The 17392-nt window shown below is 40.3% G+C and overlaps 1 protein-coding gene across 1 annotated transcript in view; it reads right to left on the reverse strand.

Moving 5' to 3' along the window:
• The window catches only part of LOC137912617 (NT-3 growth factor receptor-like), a 111163-nt gene that overhangs the window by 47993 nt on the left and 45778 nt on the right, over nucleotides 1–17392 (reverse strand). Inside the window, exons 5-9 of the mRNA XM_068756755.1 lie at nucleotides 10876–11030; nucleotides 10211–10353; nucleotides 8474–8615; nucleotides 5042–5347; nucleotides 658–713 (exon numbers count right to left, since the gene is read on the reverse strand). Of these exons, the coding sequence (XP_068612856.1) occupies nucleotides 658–713; nucleotides 5042–5347; nucleotides 8474–8615; nucleotides 10211–10353; nucleotides 10876–11030 (802 nt within the window). The remainder of the gene's footprint in view (nucleotides 1–657; nucleotides 714–5041; nucleotides 5348–8473; nucleotides 8616–10210; nucleotides 10354–10875; nucleotides 11031–17392) is intronic.

A 17392-nucleotide genomic window follows, 5' to 3' on the forward strand; every position in this document is an offset into this window, starting at 1 on the left:
CCTTTTTGTTGAGCTGGTTTCATGGTCCTGGTACTGTACATACTCGCTAACTCAAAGGGCTAAGTGGGGATGCTTGAGAGAACTAAGCAATATTTGGCAACATTTGTGTCACCTGTATGTTTCCTGTAATGGAATGTTAAGAAAAACACAAATTACATCAACAATGACTCAGGAAGCCCTGCCAAAGATGGTACGTAATAAGAAAAGTTCAAACTTTCAAACTTCATTAACTTAAAGCACAACCACGGTTATGATCTCAATAAATACATGCATACTTAAGGTTTTGTGTCAAAATAGGTGTCTTTAAAAAATAAATATGGCAGCACTGTCATCCCTGTCTACAGTAAATATACCACCATCATTCCCCAATTTCTATATTACCGGTATGTATTTCAAAACAGCTGTGCACACAGCATGATAGGGTTACTATGTTCAATATCAATAGGACTTCAAAACTCAATTTACAACTTTGAAAATTGACAGCAACTTGGGTTTGATATATATATATTACATGTCTACACATAATAAAAACCCCTGCGAGGGTCCTTTGACAAATATAAAGCAATTTCTGTTGAAACTCACAGAAACTCTGAGTAGAGTCTAACGGCAACATGTTTGAGTTGGCGTTTCATTGACATCATTAAGGAGAAAACGTACCCCAAATGTGTCCTCATCTGGTCGGCCTGCCTCACTGTCCGACGGTGTTGTAGGAACTGCAAGATAAAAACCCAAAACAGGCATGAATAGTTATGATGTTGATGAACAATGCATTTTATTTTAAAAAGTCGATAAAACACTTTCACTTAGAAATCTTCAATGCTTTGAACACACAAATGCTGTCACCTGTCACAAGGACAAGGTTGATTATAAAGTGTTACATTTCTGACATTTTCAACAGACTCAACAGAGAAGACTTTGTGAAATTTTAATAATCGCAAAGATGCATGCTTTCTCTCGTGCATTCAAAAGAGAGACACAGACTGAAATAACAAACAAGCTGCTTTAGCATTATACACAATTAAACAAGCACAAAGGAGAAACAGCTCATCCAGCCTAAAGTGTCAATGTTAAATGAGGTAAACGTGAACTTCACCATAACAACTGAAATTGAACATCTCAATATTTAAACATGCAGGACAAATTCTCGAAACTCCTTGCTGAAGTCATGTAAATTCTGTAGCAGTGATACTAATGTGTTAACATTTCCTGTAATCCAATAAAATGAAATGTACATGCCAGCAAAAACATGAATTTTGGCAAACATCACAAATCTGGGGAATATAAGGAAAGAAGGACGGAGACGCCATGAAACGAAATGAGCTGGTGTCAGGGAAACGCCAGTCAGAGGCCTCCAGGCAGGACATCAGAGAGTAATTGTGGTCAAATTAATGGCCACATGGTAGACATGCTGCCACTGGCTCAGACACACAGTACTGTGTGTGACTGTGTCAGAACTACCATGTCTCCATCTCTCCATCCCAGCCCTCATCCCCTCTCCTCTCCTACCTCTGCCCTTCTCTCTCCGGCTGTGGCTCAGCTGGTAGAGAGGGTCGCCCAGTGATCAGAGAGTCGGTGGTTCAAATCCCAGCTCTGACTGGGATGTCGAAGTGTCCTTGGGCTAGACACTGAACCCCACTGAATCCCAGTGGGGTTGGCAGCATGTTGCGTGGCAGCAGTCGCCCACTGGAGTGTGAATGTGTGTGTGAATGGGCGAATGTGAGGCCTCATGTAAAGCGCTTTGAGCACCGCGAAACGGTGGAAAAGCGCCGTATAAGTGCAGTCCATTTACCATTTAACAATTAAATGATCAGTCAGTCTTCCATTTAAACCTGAAATCCCCCCCCCCCCCTCCACACACAGCTGCTGTAATATGTCACACCCTCATCGCCCAAGCATCTCTTCCGCCTCACTTCCAGAAACTGTGTGAGTGTATGTGTGGCAACCCAAAACTCTGGCTCGCCACAACCTCGTCAACAATCCGTCTCTATCCCAGGCCGTGCTGCAGCTTTTTAATCCATGGCTGATTAGAATAAATGACCTCATATGGAAGATGATGGAGATAGAAGACTCCGGTGAAGGTCAGAGATCATCCTACTTTGTCATCACCTGTGAGTCTGTCATAGCGGCCTGGGATCAAAACACATCACAGAAGACAGACTTACAGAGGAGCGGGTGAGCAAACCAAAGCATTGTTCCAGTGCTTTGGGTACATGATGTATGTGATCCACTCTGCTTCACAAACGTGCATAAATCACCAGCTGAAAGCATTGGTAGCTGGATTCTGGTTAAATAATAGTAGGGTTGTGCACTCAGAGTTAATATTAACATGTATATTACAAATAAACTATTTTCATTGAATAGAGGAACTGAAACCTGAAATGACCTGACAGAAAGCAGCATAAACAAAAAGCTGACTCGGTAATGAAATGCGGCATGACACACTGAGCTGAGAGAATCATCCCTGTCTCATATCGTTGGTAAACTGCACTATCCCCCCAACTATCCCCTCACAGCCCAATCCCATCCCCACCACTTTAAACACCCAAAAAGCAATTTAATTATATTATATTTAGGAGGTGCAAATGTTCCTCATCTCCACTGAGGTGGTTCTATGCTCTAACGGAAATCAACCTCTGGAAAAATATCTCATACCAAAGTTTAGTTGAGTCAAGTAGTGGAAACATGGCTTTAGGTATCTTTCTGCCCTCCGTATAATCCAGCATTACTTCCAAGCCCACGGAGCATACCAGTTGTAGATGCGGGGAAGTTTTTCCTCACATTTCAGACGAGAAATGAAGAGTTCTGTGCTATAAAGAGAAAGCTGCTGCCTTGCGCCTTTCTCTGCAACATCACATACATTGTTTCAAGCATAATCTGCTGCCATTATCAACAGGTGTTGCAACAGTAACTAAGGAGAGCAGCACTTAGCAAACACTCGACCAAGCCATGAAAGCCCATCTGCTCAAGTGGCAGCTTACAAACTAACAGAAGCACACTTTGTGCAGGGCACCTCATATACTATGGAAATGGGTGACAGTAAAAGAGGATATTGCTCATCATCTGAAATATCACTGCGGAGGAGAAGACATTTTTCAGCACAGCCTTTGCAAACTGTCACTGTTTATGGCCGCTTTCACACCAGAGCTGTTTGGTCCGCTTTAAACGGACCAGAGTTCGATTTCTCGGATAGTCCGCTTCGCTTGGGCAGTTGTGAAAGGTAATCCGAACTCTGGTACGGATCAAACAAGCTAAATCTTGTCTGCCTGAGAACGTGGGTCTCATCTGGACAAAAAAAGAAGACTTGGTCACAATGATCTGAGAACAAACATGGTGGTGGGAACCTAAAGCTTTGCGGTTGCATCAACAACATCGTGAAAAAAGAGCAATATATCAAGATTATCAACACAACATCAGGCAGTCAGCAGAGAAACTTGGCCTCAGGCACCAGAGTAGGTTTCAGCACGACAACGACCCAAAACACATTGCAGAAATGATGGAGAAATGGTGAGCAGACAAAAACATTAGTGTACTGCAATATCCCAGCCAGTCCTGACTTGAATCGAGGATCTGAGAAGGGAGCTGAAGATCAGGTTGATGGTAAGAAGACCCTTCAACCTAAAAGAGTTGGAGCTCATCGCCAAAGACGAATGGACAAAAAAACCAGAGACATGCAAAAAGATGGTCAGGAATTATTGGAAGCGTTTGATTTCTGTAATAGTCGACCGAGGATTTTCTATTGATTATTGAAAAGGCTATGAATAATTTTGGACATACAACCTTTTGTTCAAATGTAAATACAGGGGGTCGTCGGCTTAGGACCACAATTGGTTCAGAGGTCTTTGTCGCATGCCGACTTGTTCGGAAGTTTCGCCATGTTAAATTACCGTAAATATATTATGCTGCATCACAATACTGTAAATGAGGAGTATAAAGAGGCAATTTCCTCTTGGTAGACATCGTGGTTGAGACCACTGCTGTACACTTGATTTGCTCGCTCTGCTTCCCGGTACATCTTAAAAACACCTCGTAAATAGACAAAAAGATCAGTTGAGTGCGGGCGTAAATTTGAAGAGGTCGAAGAGGTCGTAAGTCGACGACCCCCCCGTAAAAGCTGATAAATATTTTTCCTGTGATTATGATCGCAACATCCTTAAAAAAAATGCCTCCCCAACTCTCACCCACCAGAGATGTCCCTGAGCAAAATCTTACCATCATTTGCCATTTTTGGCAACTTTCCAATTTTTCACTGGCCAGATAACCGAGCAGCAATTCTGACAGCTCCTAATGAACTACAAAAGATTGAGCAAATTTCTCCATGGTTAACACCTTAATGCTAATAATGATAGTACCCTATCAATAAATATGTGTGTGAACATAACGATACCAAACAAGTAAAAACAAAACTAAAAAAAAAATAGCAGGGTTAAGCATAAATAGAAACACTCACCAATTTCCACCATGTCTGCAAAAGAGAAGACGGAGAAAGTCACGCTATTTCAATAAATTGACCTTGGAATATTGACCATGGGGAGAAATTTGCCATTCTTTGTGGGTACATTTCCCATCCCTGTGAATTTAGGATGAGCTTCCCGCAAACAATCTACCTGGCTGAACTGTGGATGAACCCTGGCTGCAATCCAGCCAGCAAGTATCAGATTGACAGACTCTACACTGTGAAGGGGGATTTACATACATTTAAGAGCTCCCAGTAGTACATCCGGCTGCAGCAGATCAGAACCTGTGTTTAATACAACAGGTATTTTACTATAGAAGTTATCACTTATTCAAGCACTCATGATGCTCATTGCAAAAACGTGGGCCATGCTACCACTTGAAGAATTCAGGGAGTATTTCTACTAGTCTCCTGTGATTTCATTCTTTATTTGTATACGGAAAAATAAGTTTTATATTCAGCCAGTAAAAATGAGTTAATAACATTTCCAGAATTCCATTTTACCCATGATTGTGATGCAAGCTGCTCTATTGCTCATCAATCACAAGTACAGAGAGAAGAGCGATTAGACAGAAACGACCCACTCACCATCATCATCAATGTCCGGAGCCATGAGGAAGTGACCATACACTGTCTTTACGACTGTCCCCAGAGGATTGCTGGCCTCCAGTGTGTAGTTGCCATTGTTGATGTGCGTTGGGTTCTGGAAGGTGAGACAGCCCTCCAAGTAATCCTGATAGAAGTCCATCTCAGTTCTAATGTACTCATTCTGGAGAATTTCTTTCTGCTTGTGGAACCATCGTAGCTTTGGGTGAGGGTATCCGCGAACCGTGAACTCAATACAAGTGTCATGGCGTTGCTCAGGCTCAACCAGTCTCAGGATAACAGGAGGAACTGTAAGGAATTACGAAATAAACATGTCGTTTACCAAACAGAAAACCTTTCAGGCACACAAATGCTCAAGAGAGAGCATAATAAATGTTTTTTAGGTCACTCAAGTTGAGTTGTTCTCTCTTGAAACCTCTGTCAGTTTGTCTGAGTTGTGTTTGGATATACAGTATTATCAAGACCTTTAAATGTTGAGAAAGTTCCACAAAGATTTGGCAGGTGAAAATCTGAGATAAACGTTTGAATCGCCTAAAAAAATTCAACGGCAGACACAAAGCTATTCTGATTTATTCTGAGGAACACAACATTTTGGCAGGTTTTTGTCTTATGGCGGCAGCCCGTTTCCTACAGTGTGCTACATATTACAACACAGGGGACATGAGGAAAACAGATCTCTGCTTTTTATCACAAAACACTATATGTCATCATATGAGGATTGTACTCTACTTTTACCTTGGCTGTGTTAAATTGTTGCACATTGTACAAGCTCAAAAAAGAAAACAGAGGTACTCCAATTGCTGGAATCTCCTCTGCATAAACTGGCACATATCTTATTTTTCACGGACATGCAACAACACACCTCTGGATCCACCAAGAAGAGGCAGTTTCATCACCTTTATACCAACACAGGAATTTCATTAAAAATGCATCCATAGATTTGTGTTTGCAATGAGTCACTCATTGTAATATAAAAAAACATACTTGGAAATACAGTAGATGTATATATGAGGTTTTGGTTGGTCAGACGATTTGTGGAAAAAAACCTGTAGAACATATTTCTATTGAATTCAGTGTGAGTTTGGATCCTGAAAATGTAGTGCTGAATTCAGAATTGTCCCTTTTTTCATGCTAATTTTTCACATTTGAGCCATATTTTTGGGGTCAGTATAGTATCTATGAAACATGGATCTGCAATTTGGCACAGAAGCAACTAACAATTTGAATTCACCAGATTTAAATAACGGATTTTCACAAATTCAGTGACCTTAGATTTTGATTTAATTGTGGATCACAATTGGATTAATTAAAGAAAAGTGTTAGGTCTTGATGGAGGTGTGCGTTCTACTGGTTTTCTACTGCCATTCTCTTTATAACATGCAGTGATGAACCATGGTTGATTCATTTCAAACCATTGTTAAGACTTATTCGTGTTTGAAAGCTGTCATTTCATAAATGACTATGGTGATTTTGTTCCTGCTAGACAATAGTGACAATAGAGTCATTCAACTGCTCTAAAGGCTGAGGCATGTGCATGTGTTGGTACGGGGGAGTGTGCAAAGCTGTGATTTACAGTACATAAAAGAGAATAGAAAGAAAGCGGGAGGGAGGAAGAAGCATGAAGTGAGGGTGGTAGTTGTGAAGCCCAATGACAGAGAGTGAGAGAGAGAGAGAGAGAGAAACTTGGTTCTCTTGTTGGTGTACAGTTAGGAGATATTACATTTTCTTTCAATGTGGCTGTTAACCCAGTTTGGTCAATACAATAAAAATCATCATGTAGTTCGATACAGCATATTGTCCTTGTGGCACTCATGTCGATGCCAAGCATGATAAATGCATACCTTTGAACGCCGAGACACTGAACACAAGGATAGTTGTGCAAAGTTATCTCCTGTTACTTTTCAAATGTCATGTTCCTGCAAGACTACAGATTGCACATTGTAGCTGGCAATAGTCATACGGGGTGGATATTGACACGCAATCCCATTTGGGTTGGACCATATTGTGATTAGGATTTTAACCTGTCGCAAGCAGGAAAGAGATATAAAATGGTGTCTGGAGGGATACAATGACCTAATTCCCTCATTAATTGCTTGTGATATGAGTCTATGTATTGCTCCACATGTAGAGCTACATTGTAGCTACAGGACCATTAAAAAAATATATGTATGTAACTGACAATGCTGATAGCAGTAGGGCGATAGCACTGCAGAACTTGCATTGTGGGAAATCACACTTCAGCTATAATAGGAAGCTAATTTTTGGATGCAGAGAATGTCACTTGATGGCTGGTAATTTCACTGTCAGTCAGATTACTCCCTAATCAGAGCAGCAGTTGAAGCAATTTCATGACATTTCCAGAGACAATAGGCTGCAGAGGGGAGGAAATGTAATTACCTTCAGAGCATGTGGTGAAAAATTAATAAGTTAATTTGCAGCACCAACAGAGAGTGTCAACAGAAAGAAAAATGCATAGAAATGCACAGTCCATGTGGTGGCAGCTCTAAAGACGAGATGTTACAGAGTCAATCCGTCATTCTACTAAGGTCCTGAGAAACTCTGTTCCAGTAGGTAGTGTTTGAATTGGTGACAAATCTCCCCTGTCCTGTAGTGTGATGTATTGCAAACAGCCACAATAGATTGTAGAAAGCTTGCTGTTGTATTGCACAAAGAGAAAATGTCACCTTTGATAAATATTGGCTTTGAATATATAGTCTGTCCTATTTCTAGGCAGGGCCAATCCACAGGGTAAACTTATTTAAGAGCTGAGGTACTGGGTGCTGTTTTTCATGTTCTGGGTATTACAGGAATATATCATTTGTGAGGGGTAAATTAGATGATGGATAGATGGATAGAAACACTCACTCCAAGGACAAGGCTGTCAGCTGTAAGAGGACAGCATTGTGATGAACAAGACCACAGTTTGATTTGAATGTATTTGATTTTGTTCATTCCCAACTGAGACAAGCTTGAAATGGATGTGATCAAATCGTTTCTCAGAGTTTGTGATCTGTGTGTTGTGAGAGAAGATAATTCAGTGAGAAATGATCACAGGATGCTGTAAATACTGCTATTGTATTTTAGTTCAGAGTGCTCACTGCAGTATAATAAATATAGCTGCATGTTTCATTTGAGGGTGGTTACTGTTGGCTCAGAGCAAGAAGGTTCCAGGTTTGATTCCCTTCGGCCCGTGTCTGTCTGGCTTCCTCCCACCTCCAAAAACATGCACCTAAGGTGACTTGGTCACACCAAATTGCCCGTAGGTGTGAGTATGACATGGTTGTTTGTCTTTAGTGTGACCCTGTGATGAGCTGGTGTCTCATCAAGGGTGTTACCCCGCCTCTCGTTCGTAGCAAGCTGGGATCAATAAAGGCCTAAAAAAATAATAAAAGGAAAAAAAAGGATTCAACTCACATTGTACGTTGAGCTGGATAGATGAGTTGGTCATCCCCACCACATTTTCTGCAATGCAGGTAAGCTGGAAGTTGTTGTCATCTCGGCTGATGTTGACAAGAGTCAGGTTGATGGAGTGTATATTGGGCCAGTAAACATTTGACTAGGGAAAGAGAGTGAAGCACACAGATAGTGGGAAGAGGGTTATTAATTCATGTGAAATTTTATTATGTATATAGTCATATTATTTTTGCATAAATATTCAATTAGTTAATTAAATTTGAGGTGCATTATTGACTAATTAAATAAATAAAAAAAAGAGAGGAGTACAACAGACTGCCCACAAGAATTAATGTTTTCTACTGTTTGGGGAAGAACTGCAGCTAAAATGTAAAGTTATTGGTCCAAGTCGTTCACATCATTTTACGCTTCCCAGTTGTCTTCTTTTAGCCAGTTGTGGTTACTAAACTTTTTCTTCATCCTGATGAGTTACAATATCGGTCTCCTCTGATAAAATCAAGCCTGGGGCTCATGTCCATTTAATCTTTAAAATCGCTGTGCGCATTAAGGACATGCAGTTGATGGCAAACATATCCACATAGTAATTTTAGAAACTGCTGTTCTCTTCCAACGGGTGGCACGGTGGTGCAATTGTAAGCCTCAGAGCAAGAAGGTCGAAGGTTCGAATCCGACTTGCGGCCTTTCTGTGAGGAATTTGCATGTTTTGCCCGTGTTTGTGTAGGTTCTCTGGCTTCCTTACACGAAATTATCCATAGGTGTGAGTGAGTGTGTGCATGATTGTCTGTCTCTGTGTGGCCCTGCAATGAACTGGCATATTGTCCAGGGTGTACCTCGCCTCTCGCTTGTTGACTGCTGGGATACGCTCCAGTATGACCGGACAAAGCTGTTCGGAAAATGAACGAATGAATGAACATTCTCTGCCTCTTGCTGTTTATCTCCACCGTTCCTGCTGCTCTGCCATCCCTTGGGTTTGTCTCAGGGGGCCAGATTAGTTGGTTAGCTGGCTCACAGTGGGTTCAGCCCAGGCCTCTCAGTCTCACAAAAGTAGCTTAATTTGAGCAGAGGTAAATCACCATTGTAACCTATCCTGCACAGAGCTACTAATCCCAGGCCAAGGACTTGTATTCCATATGGGAAAGATGAGCAGCACATTCTAAATCCCAAATATGCATCTATCCATTCCAATTTACAGTCTTTATGGTGATTCCGAGTTATTAATTTGAAGTTGATATCATGATTGGTTTACGTGATCATTTTAGAACGTTTGTTACTTCAATACTGACAAACCACACAATAAAATGTTTAAATCCCAAGTGTTGTCTCAGGTCACATACTTTAAAATGCATGTAATGTACTTGCATTCATAAGTAAATGGTGTTTATGCAGTTTGGGTTGAAACAATTTTTTTTTACTAAAAAGTGAGAAACATGGGAAAATGCACAACACAGCGCAGTAATGACTAGAACAATGAATGAGCACGCATAAAATCTAGTCTCCACATGCATGACGTGAGCTTTTCCATCAGGCATACTCATTTGAGAACAGACATGATCACAACCGAGAAATTGATCTTTAATCCTCTAATCATGTTGCCTTTATATCAACGAAGACGGCACGCCGTCATACACAACTAATAAATATTTATTGTATTTAATATCACCAAATGTATACAAAGAAAGACACATATTTCATGAATAATTCGGAGACTTTGGTAACTTCAGCGTGCTTTTTTCTAACCAAGTGTGTGTTTATGGAGTGGAGGCCGCTGACAGTCCAGTCCACTTCAGGTAGTGGTAATCCGGATCCATTGCAGCTCACTGTCACATTGTCTCCCTCCATCACCAACACACTGCTGTGGCTCACACTGATCTCTGGCAAGTCTGAAAACACACACATTCAAATATACACACATACACGCACACAATGCACAGTTGTGTTAATACGAACAGGCACCTGTGACAACCTGCGTTTACATATTTTCACACCGAATCAGTCAATTACTTTTCATTAATGTAACAAAGTACAAAAATAAAATAGTACACACACACACACACGGATTAGTTTTCCAATGGATGAGTCACACCAGGAGATAATACTGCAGTTCTACAGCGTCTGTCAGAATCACCTCGCAGCCTCTCACATCAGATTCACCCTCTGATCTCTGTTACACCTCCTCCCATCTTCCTTCTCCTCTTTCCATTTCACCTTTAACCCTTCTCTTTCTTCTCCTGCTTTTCCTGTCTTCTTCTGTCAGCAAATCTCCACTCCTCACTCCACCGCCCCCCCCCCCCCCTCCCCAATTTGCATCCTTTTGGTCCTTTCCCTCCCTCTCGTCTTTCTGCTTTTTTATGTCCTCCTTTTTAAAATGCAGTGTACCCCCCCCCCCCCCCTTCTTCTCTTACCACAGTTGTTGATGTGCATGTTGTGCAACCGTAACTTGGAGGCTCCGTTGTTGCAGTATAGCTGCTGTGTGTGGAGCTCAGCCTCTCCTCTCTGCTGCCACAGCTGGATCCAGCGGATATCACAGCCACAGTCAAACACCACGCCGTCAAGATGCCTGGAGATACAATTAACAAACAACATGGTCAGCAAATCTGCACTGTCCATGAAAAACATGTCAAAACATTGGCCAAGCCAGGTTACTGGCAGTGCTGCATAATTAAACATGATGCCTTGCAGAGTGGGTGATGGTGCGAATGCAAAGAGAGCTGGTCTGGGGTGTATGTGAAGAAGAAATAAAATACATGTTTTGACAAAGTTCTCTTGGCAACTTTACATTTTTGAGATTGCTAGAATCAGGGTCTGTGTCCTGAGCTTGTCGTTATCATGAATGTACATTCTGATCTTTATCAGACAAACAATCCTCACAGGCAGAAAAGCACATTTGTAGCAGCAGTGAGTGAATGTTGCTGGTTTGTGTTGTGCTTTTACTGCTGTAAGACTGTTGTTTTGTGTGCTCTACCTTCTCTTAAGGATGGCTTAACTAATGTCAATCAAGAAAAAAATATAATAACAATTCATGTTGATTATCAAATTTCAAACACCTCCATTGATTTGGCTTCTACATTTTAGCAAACGCATGGAAAGTTGTGCTGCTATGGCTTCTGGCAGTTCTTGTTTGCATTGTACAGGCTATTAAGAACGAAGCTCTGGAATTTGTGGTAAGTGCTCTGATGTTTGAGATAAAGTGTGTAATTTGGGAAAAGAGTAACTTATTACTTCTATTCAAAGTGCAAAATTTGTTTCAAAATAATGTCTGGATGTTATAGTGTCGCACTGGTTAACGCTGTTGCCTCACAGCAAGAAGGTCCCAGGTTCAATTCCACCTGGGGCTCTTTAGTGCAGACTTTGCATGTTCTCCCTGTGTCTGCGTCGGATCTCTCCTGGTCCTCCGTCTTTCTCTCATCACCAAAAACATGCAAGTTAGGTGAATTTATCACTACAAATGGTCCCTCTGTATGAATGTGTCCCTGCGATGAACTGGTGTCTCATCTGGGGTGTGCCACGCCTCTCGCCCCATAGCCAGCTGGGATAAGCTCCAGCAACACCTGCAACCCCTACTTCGGATAAGTGGCTGCAGTGAGCGTCTCGTCTACAAGGAGATAAATGAAAATAGTTTCTCCCTCTTTGTGGAATCAGTTTCTTTTAACAAAACACACAAATAGCAGAAGTGGCGTCACTCCTGTCGTTGGAGGGAACTCACAGAGGATGGCAGCCACATAAATCCCCTGATGGAAAACGGTTCAATTATGTGCTATATGCTAACAACCAGAGGGGTTTTTTTGTTAATCAGTTGTAATCAACTGTTTTGCTTTAAAGAGTTCAGTCTTTGAAATCAATTCAAATTCACCAGCAGAGTTGAACGTTTCTGGAAGGTTACAATTATAAAGTCGCAGAAAAGCTCCAATTTTTATTGAAGCTTTTGCCTGTATGCCACTTCCACCAAGCTCTGCACCCCCCCCCCCCCCCCTCCCCCCCTATGAGCAGTGGGAGGAAGCAATAACAATCTTTAGAAGCACAAAAACCACCATTATTGACACGACTTCTAATTAGCAAGATTCTTCTCACCGTCAATAACAACAATGATTGACAGTATTTAATAATAAAAATCAGCAATGTTGTTAAATGACTGCTCACACTAAATATTGTACATGACAGTCTCCACATATGTGTGACTGTGTTGTCAGAATGTAATTTATTCACACAGAGACGAGGAAAGCAATGAAGGTCTGAACCATTGACATGTGAGGATGTCGGAGGTCAAAGTAGACTTCAGGGTATCAGTCTCAGCAGATTTGAATCCAAGCTTCTATTAAACACATATGGTTAGCTGTTAAACTGTTTCTTCTCTGCATGTTATACTTTATAAAAAAATCTTTAGTTGCTTAAAAAAAAAAAAAAACAGTTGTTTATGCACCGATCCATCACTTCTCATTAATACTGGTAATAGTTGGATATCAAATATTACTAACATAACATTTAGAATTCTTAAATAAATGCATTTTCAGCAACATGTCAGAGAAAAAAACTATTAACTTCATGTGGACTACATGGAGGAGTTCACTCATAGACAGTCATCTCCGCAAATGTCGGTGCAGAAGAGAATTTCGCTGTTTTATTTAATGTAGAACAAGTCAAATCACAAGGGAACAAAGCTCGCCGGCGTGGGATGGACCAAACATTCCCCCTTTATTCCTTAATTATGTTAATTGTTAATAAGAACTATCACCTCGGGACATTAGCCTCTATTCCACAAGGCAGAATGGTCCAGGGTCAAAAGGCAACTGCAGGAAAGACAGGGAAAATTTTGCAGAAGACGGCAATTCCCCCCCCCCCCCCCCCCCACCAGCTGGGGAGAATTGCCATCTTCTGCAGTAGAATTCACAGGCTACTTGTATGGTGGCAGCCATCGTTTTAGTTGACAATATTAATAATCGTTGGCAAAGAAATTAGTGAAATTAGAAAGCTATTTTAAAAAATAAAGTCACTGTGCATTTACGTGAAAAACTACAATCAATGTTAAGTGTTACGTGCATTGGACTGACGCAACAGCAACAATGCTTAGTTAACAGGTCATTACTTCCATTGGACACATTGATGCATGGCTTTTCTTGTATTTAAGGAGACTCTGACTCCATCTTTGATGATTATCACTCTTCACCAAAGTCTCTTCCCATAGATCACTTGTCAATCACACAGTGTGGCCAGTACTGCCATTGCTGTTGTTGTGTGGAAACAGATAATCTAGCTGTCACATACCAGCAGATTGACTTGTCTTGAAGCAGATGATTGGACTTTGTCCAATGAGGTAATTGATTTACAGATTGACAGCAATTTATTCAAAGGCTGTAGTTGAACAGATGAAGCCATGAATTGGAACCATTTTTTTTTAGCATGTTTGCTACATCATGAGTTCATTCATTGTTGCTCTTCCATTAAAAATCTTAAAAAATTTAAAGTTTGTATTGCTCAAGAGGGTGGATGTGGAAAGATTTGAGATGGATCACTCAGGGGAACAAATGTGGAAAATAAACGGATTTACAATAAATTTAATGCACTTCTTGTCAGGAAGGGCTGTTACGATATCAGCATTTCAGCCTTATCCTGAAGAAAATTGCTTTTACTGCAACACACTGTGCATCATTGCTTTACCACACTCCTGGTTGTTGTTGTATCGGCTGCATGGTTCTAACACTATCTTTAGCTTATGTCATGGATAAACTAGTGTGTTGCACATAATAATAAATCACTGCTTTGTCCCCTCCTTACTTTCTTGTAAGGTTGCAGTCGCTTGGCCAGTCAGCATACCTGCCGGCTTTCTAACTACCCGAGTGTTTTTTCTTCAAACCACTTGCAAAAAGCAACGACTTTTTCTTTTCTTTCAGAGGAGCCAGACCCCTGGTTTATCGCTTATCGACAGCGCCACCTGCACTGCAATCATGTAGAGGAAAGGAGATACCCGAGTCAGGTCAGGAAACGCTGCAGGTATGGGAAAGGGACAAAGTGAGCAGGAGCATAAGGTAGTTTCCCCGAGTACCATATTTCAGCAGGGTCCCTTCAGATTCTCTTAGAGGATGGTGGTTTTTAAATTGTGCATTATGTGCCTACCAAATATGCAAGATGAATGCTATAGTGATGATATCTATTGACAAATATAACATGAGAGAAAAGTCATGGTTTTATAGTGGGCTGTGAATTTTTATTGTGTTTAAGAGATGGCTGTTACTTCAATATCATTTCAACTTCTCAGCAACATTTTTAAATGTTCACTGCAGAAGCCACCGTTTATTGCGAGTTGGACAGATACACCTGCTATACAGACACTCACATTTATCAGTCACTGAGAGCAACTAAAATGTATTTAAAAGGAGAATGAATCATAAACTTACATTTATCAGGTAGACACAAATGCTTGACTGTAAAGCTATGCTCATGCACAGAATATAGGATGAATATATATACCAGTTTGATAACACATATTCATTTTGGTTTTAGCTTGCCATGCTTTCAAAATCAATGAAATCTACAGTATCTACTATTAGATCATTATCTATTGTCGATCTATTGTCGATAAAAAAACAAAAATCAAAACTGATTTGGCAATATATTTGGATACCTTTAAGATACCCAAATCACAGAGTTGTTTTGCTCGAGGAAACCCTGTAAAAGAGAATATTAAAGGGGAGAAGGTAGAGTTAGGTTAAAATAATGGGTGAATCCTGGTCATAAATTAATTTACTACTGTTCATATAATTAAATCCCTGCTGCTAATATATTATAAGGGATATGAGAGTCTTTACTCTTCTGTGTTGTGCATGCCTAAAGTTCTGCACAATAACAACATTTTTGCTGGTTAATGAAATAATTTATGGCTACTGAAATGAAATGATCATTATTTATTCTGTATTTATTCTGTTATTTATAAGCTGTAACGTTATGCAATTATATAAATGCTGCTTCTGACAATAAGTAGTAAATGTAATAAGTGTGCCCATGGAAAGATTATCATACTGATCAACATGATTATTTCATCAAAAAAATATTTGTGAATTATGTATTAAAAATGTACATAAAAATGTATTAGACAAAAAGGCAGAAACTTTGCAAATCATTCACAGTTTGGTCTACAATTATTATATAATTACCATATATACAGTCACAGTGACCAAAACCTGAATAACACTGACTGATAACATCATTTGGATGCCTCTAATTAAGACACTAAACGTGTTCCATCTTTAAGACATGGGATCAATTCATGTGCAGAAAACACTTCTAGTTTCATGAAGGCAGTTCCACATGTTTCTTTTTTTGGTTGTTATTTTCCAGTCATAACTGTGTTGCAAGCTGGTGACCTGTTTCATGTCTAGGTCATACCCAATGCCTCCAAATTACATTGGGTATTTTAGTACTCGCTTTTCCTCTGATGATTTATGGGTGTCAGTGGAAATGTCACTTATTTCACTAAGACTTTGTCATGACTCCATTTGGGCCCTAATGATATGAAGGTTATAACCGAGTAATGCACCTGTCATGCAGCCTGTGAAAATGTAATGTTTAATTAATTCTAATCCAGTGGCAGAAGCTTACAGGTTTGATCTTTTCATATTTCATCCATAGTGAAAGAAAAATGCATTTTAGAGTAAGAGGCATGAATGTTTGACTTTGCGTCGGCCAGCCCCTGCTTCTAGGAAAGCCCGGATTAAAGAACCACTAACAGGATAAAGGGATTCGGGAAGCACGTTGCCTCAGGCAGATCCCTTCGGTTGCAATAGACGAAGAATACCTTCCTCTTTTTATGGACGACAGAATGAGCTTCCTCACACACAGTGGTATCGGTGACTGCCAATAACACCCCTATAAATAATCTCCAATAATATCATCCTGGAAGCTACAGCTGCAGATTTAGCATTTAACCATCCCTTTTACCCTGTTGCTGTTTTCAGGCTAGTGATTGGCTTAGCTGCGCTTTGCACTGCGGTAGCTTCTGTCCGTTGGCTAAAGGGCAGACAAAGAGACAGAGCCAATTATCTGTGTCTCATCCTGATGCAGCACAGAGCAGACATCTATTGTAAAGCTTCAATGTGATGGGGCCTTTTCATAGGGGCCACAATAGACTTGAGATTATTCAGATTGTACTGATAGCATTGTAATTGTCACCAATATTAAGATATTGCAAGGAGTGTGAATTATCTGTGCAACCAACCTGCACAACAAAGCAATTGTTTTGCAGTTACACTTCACTCGTCTCGATAAGGAGTGTCTGATAAGGAAAAACAGACTTAAAGTGCATTGACTGACAGGAAGTATTTTTCCTCTTTGCTTTAAACCTCCCTTCAGGTTGGCTTTTTTTGTTTTTTTCTGATTTTAATCATGGAGTCAATGAGAAATGATCCAGTGATCAAGCTGTGTCGTGCACCCACTGGAGTGGCCTGTGTTTAAGTTAAAGTGGCTGAATAAATTAACAATCTATGAGAAAAATGTAATTATGAGCGAAGTAGCGATTAATGCAGGAAATGTAATTCAAAACTTGGCCAATCAAACCATTTTAATGTTACTGTGTTGTTTAAAGGTGAATTTAGAATGACGCCATTATCTTTTGTCAGTTTTTGTTTTATTAAATTTCTGGTTACATTTTGATGTGTGTGAATCAACTCTTTTTTTCCATCGTAAATAACCATTTTATATATGTTTATATATTTTAATGCTCGACTCCCCTGCTTGCCAAAGTATAGTTCTGTATTTCCTATCCATGCAGGTCACTTGGTACTTGTCATTTTCTGAAACCTGAAATGATCAGCGTAACAGAGACTGCCTAGAGACAGAGATAACACTGTGCAACAACATGGCAAAGGGCCATGCTCTCCTTTCATCACATAACACGGAAATTATTTCAGCTGATTTGATCTCTCGCTATTA

This window comes from Brachionichthys hirsutus, unplaced genomic scaffold (assembly GCF_040956055.1).
Source record: "Brachionichthys hirsutus isolate HB-005 unplaced genomic scaffold, CSIRO-AGI_Bhir_v1 contig_202, whole genome shotgun sequence".
Taxonomy (NCBI): domain Eukaryota; kingdom Metazoa; phylum Chordata; class Actinopteri; order Lophiiformes; family Brachionichthyidae; genus Brachionichthys; species Brachionichthys hirsutus.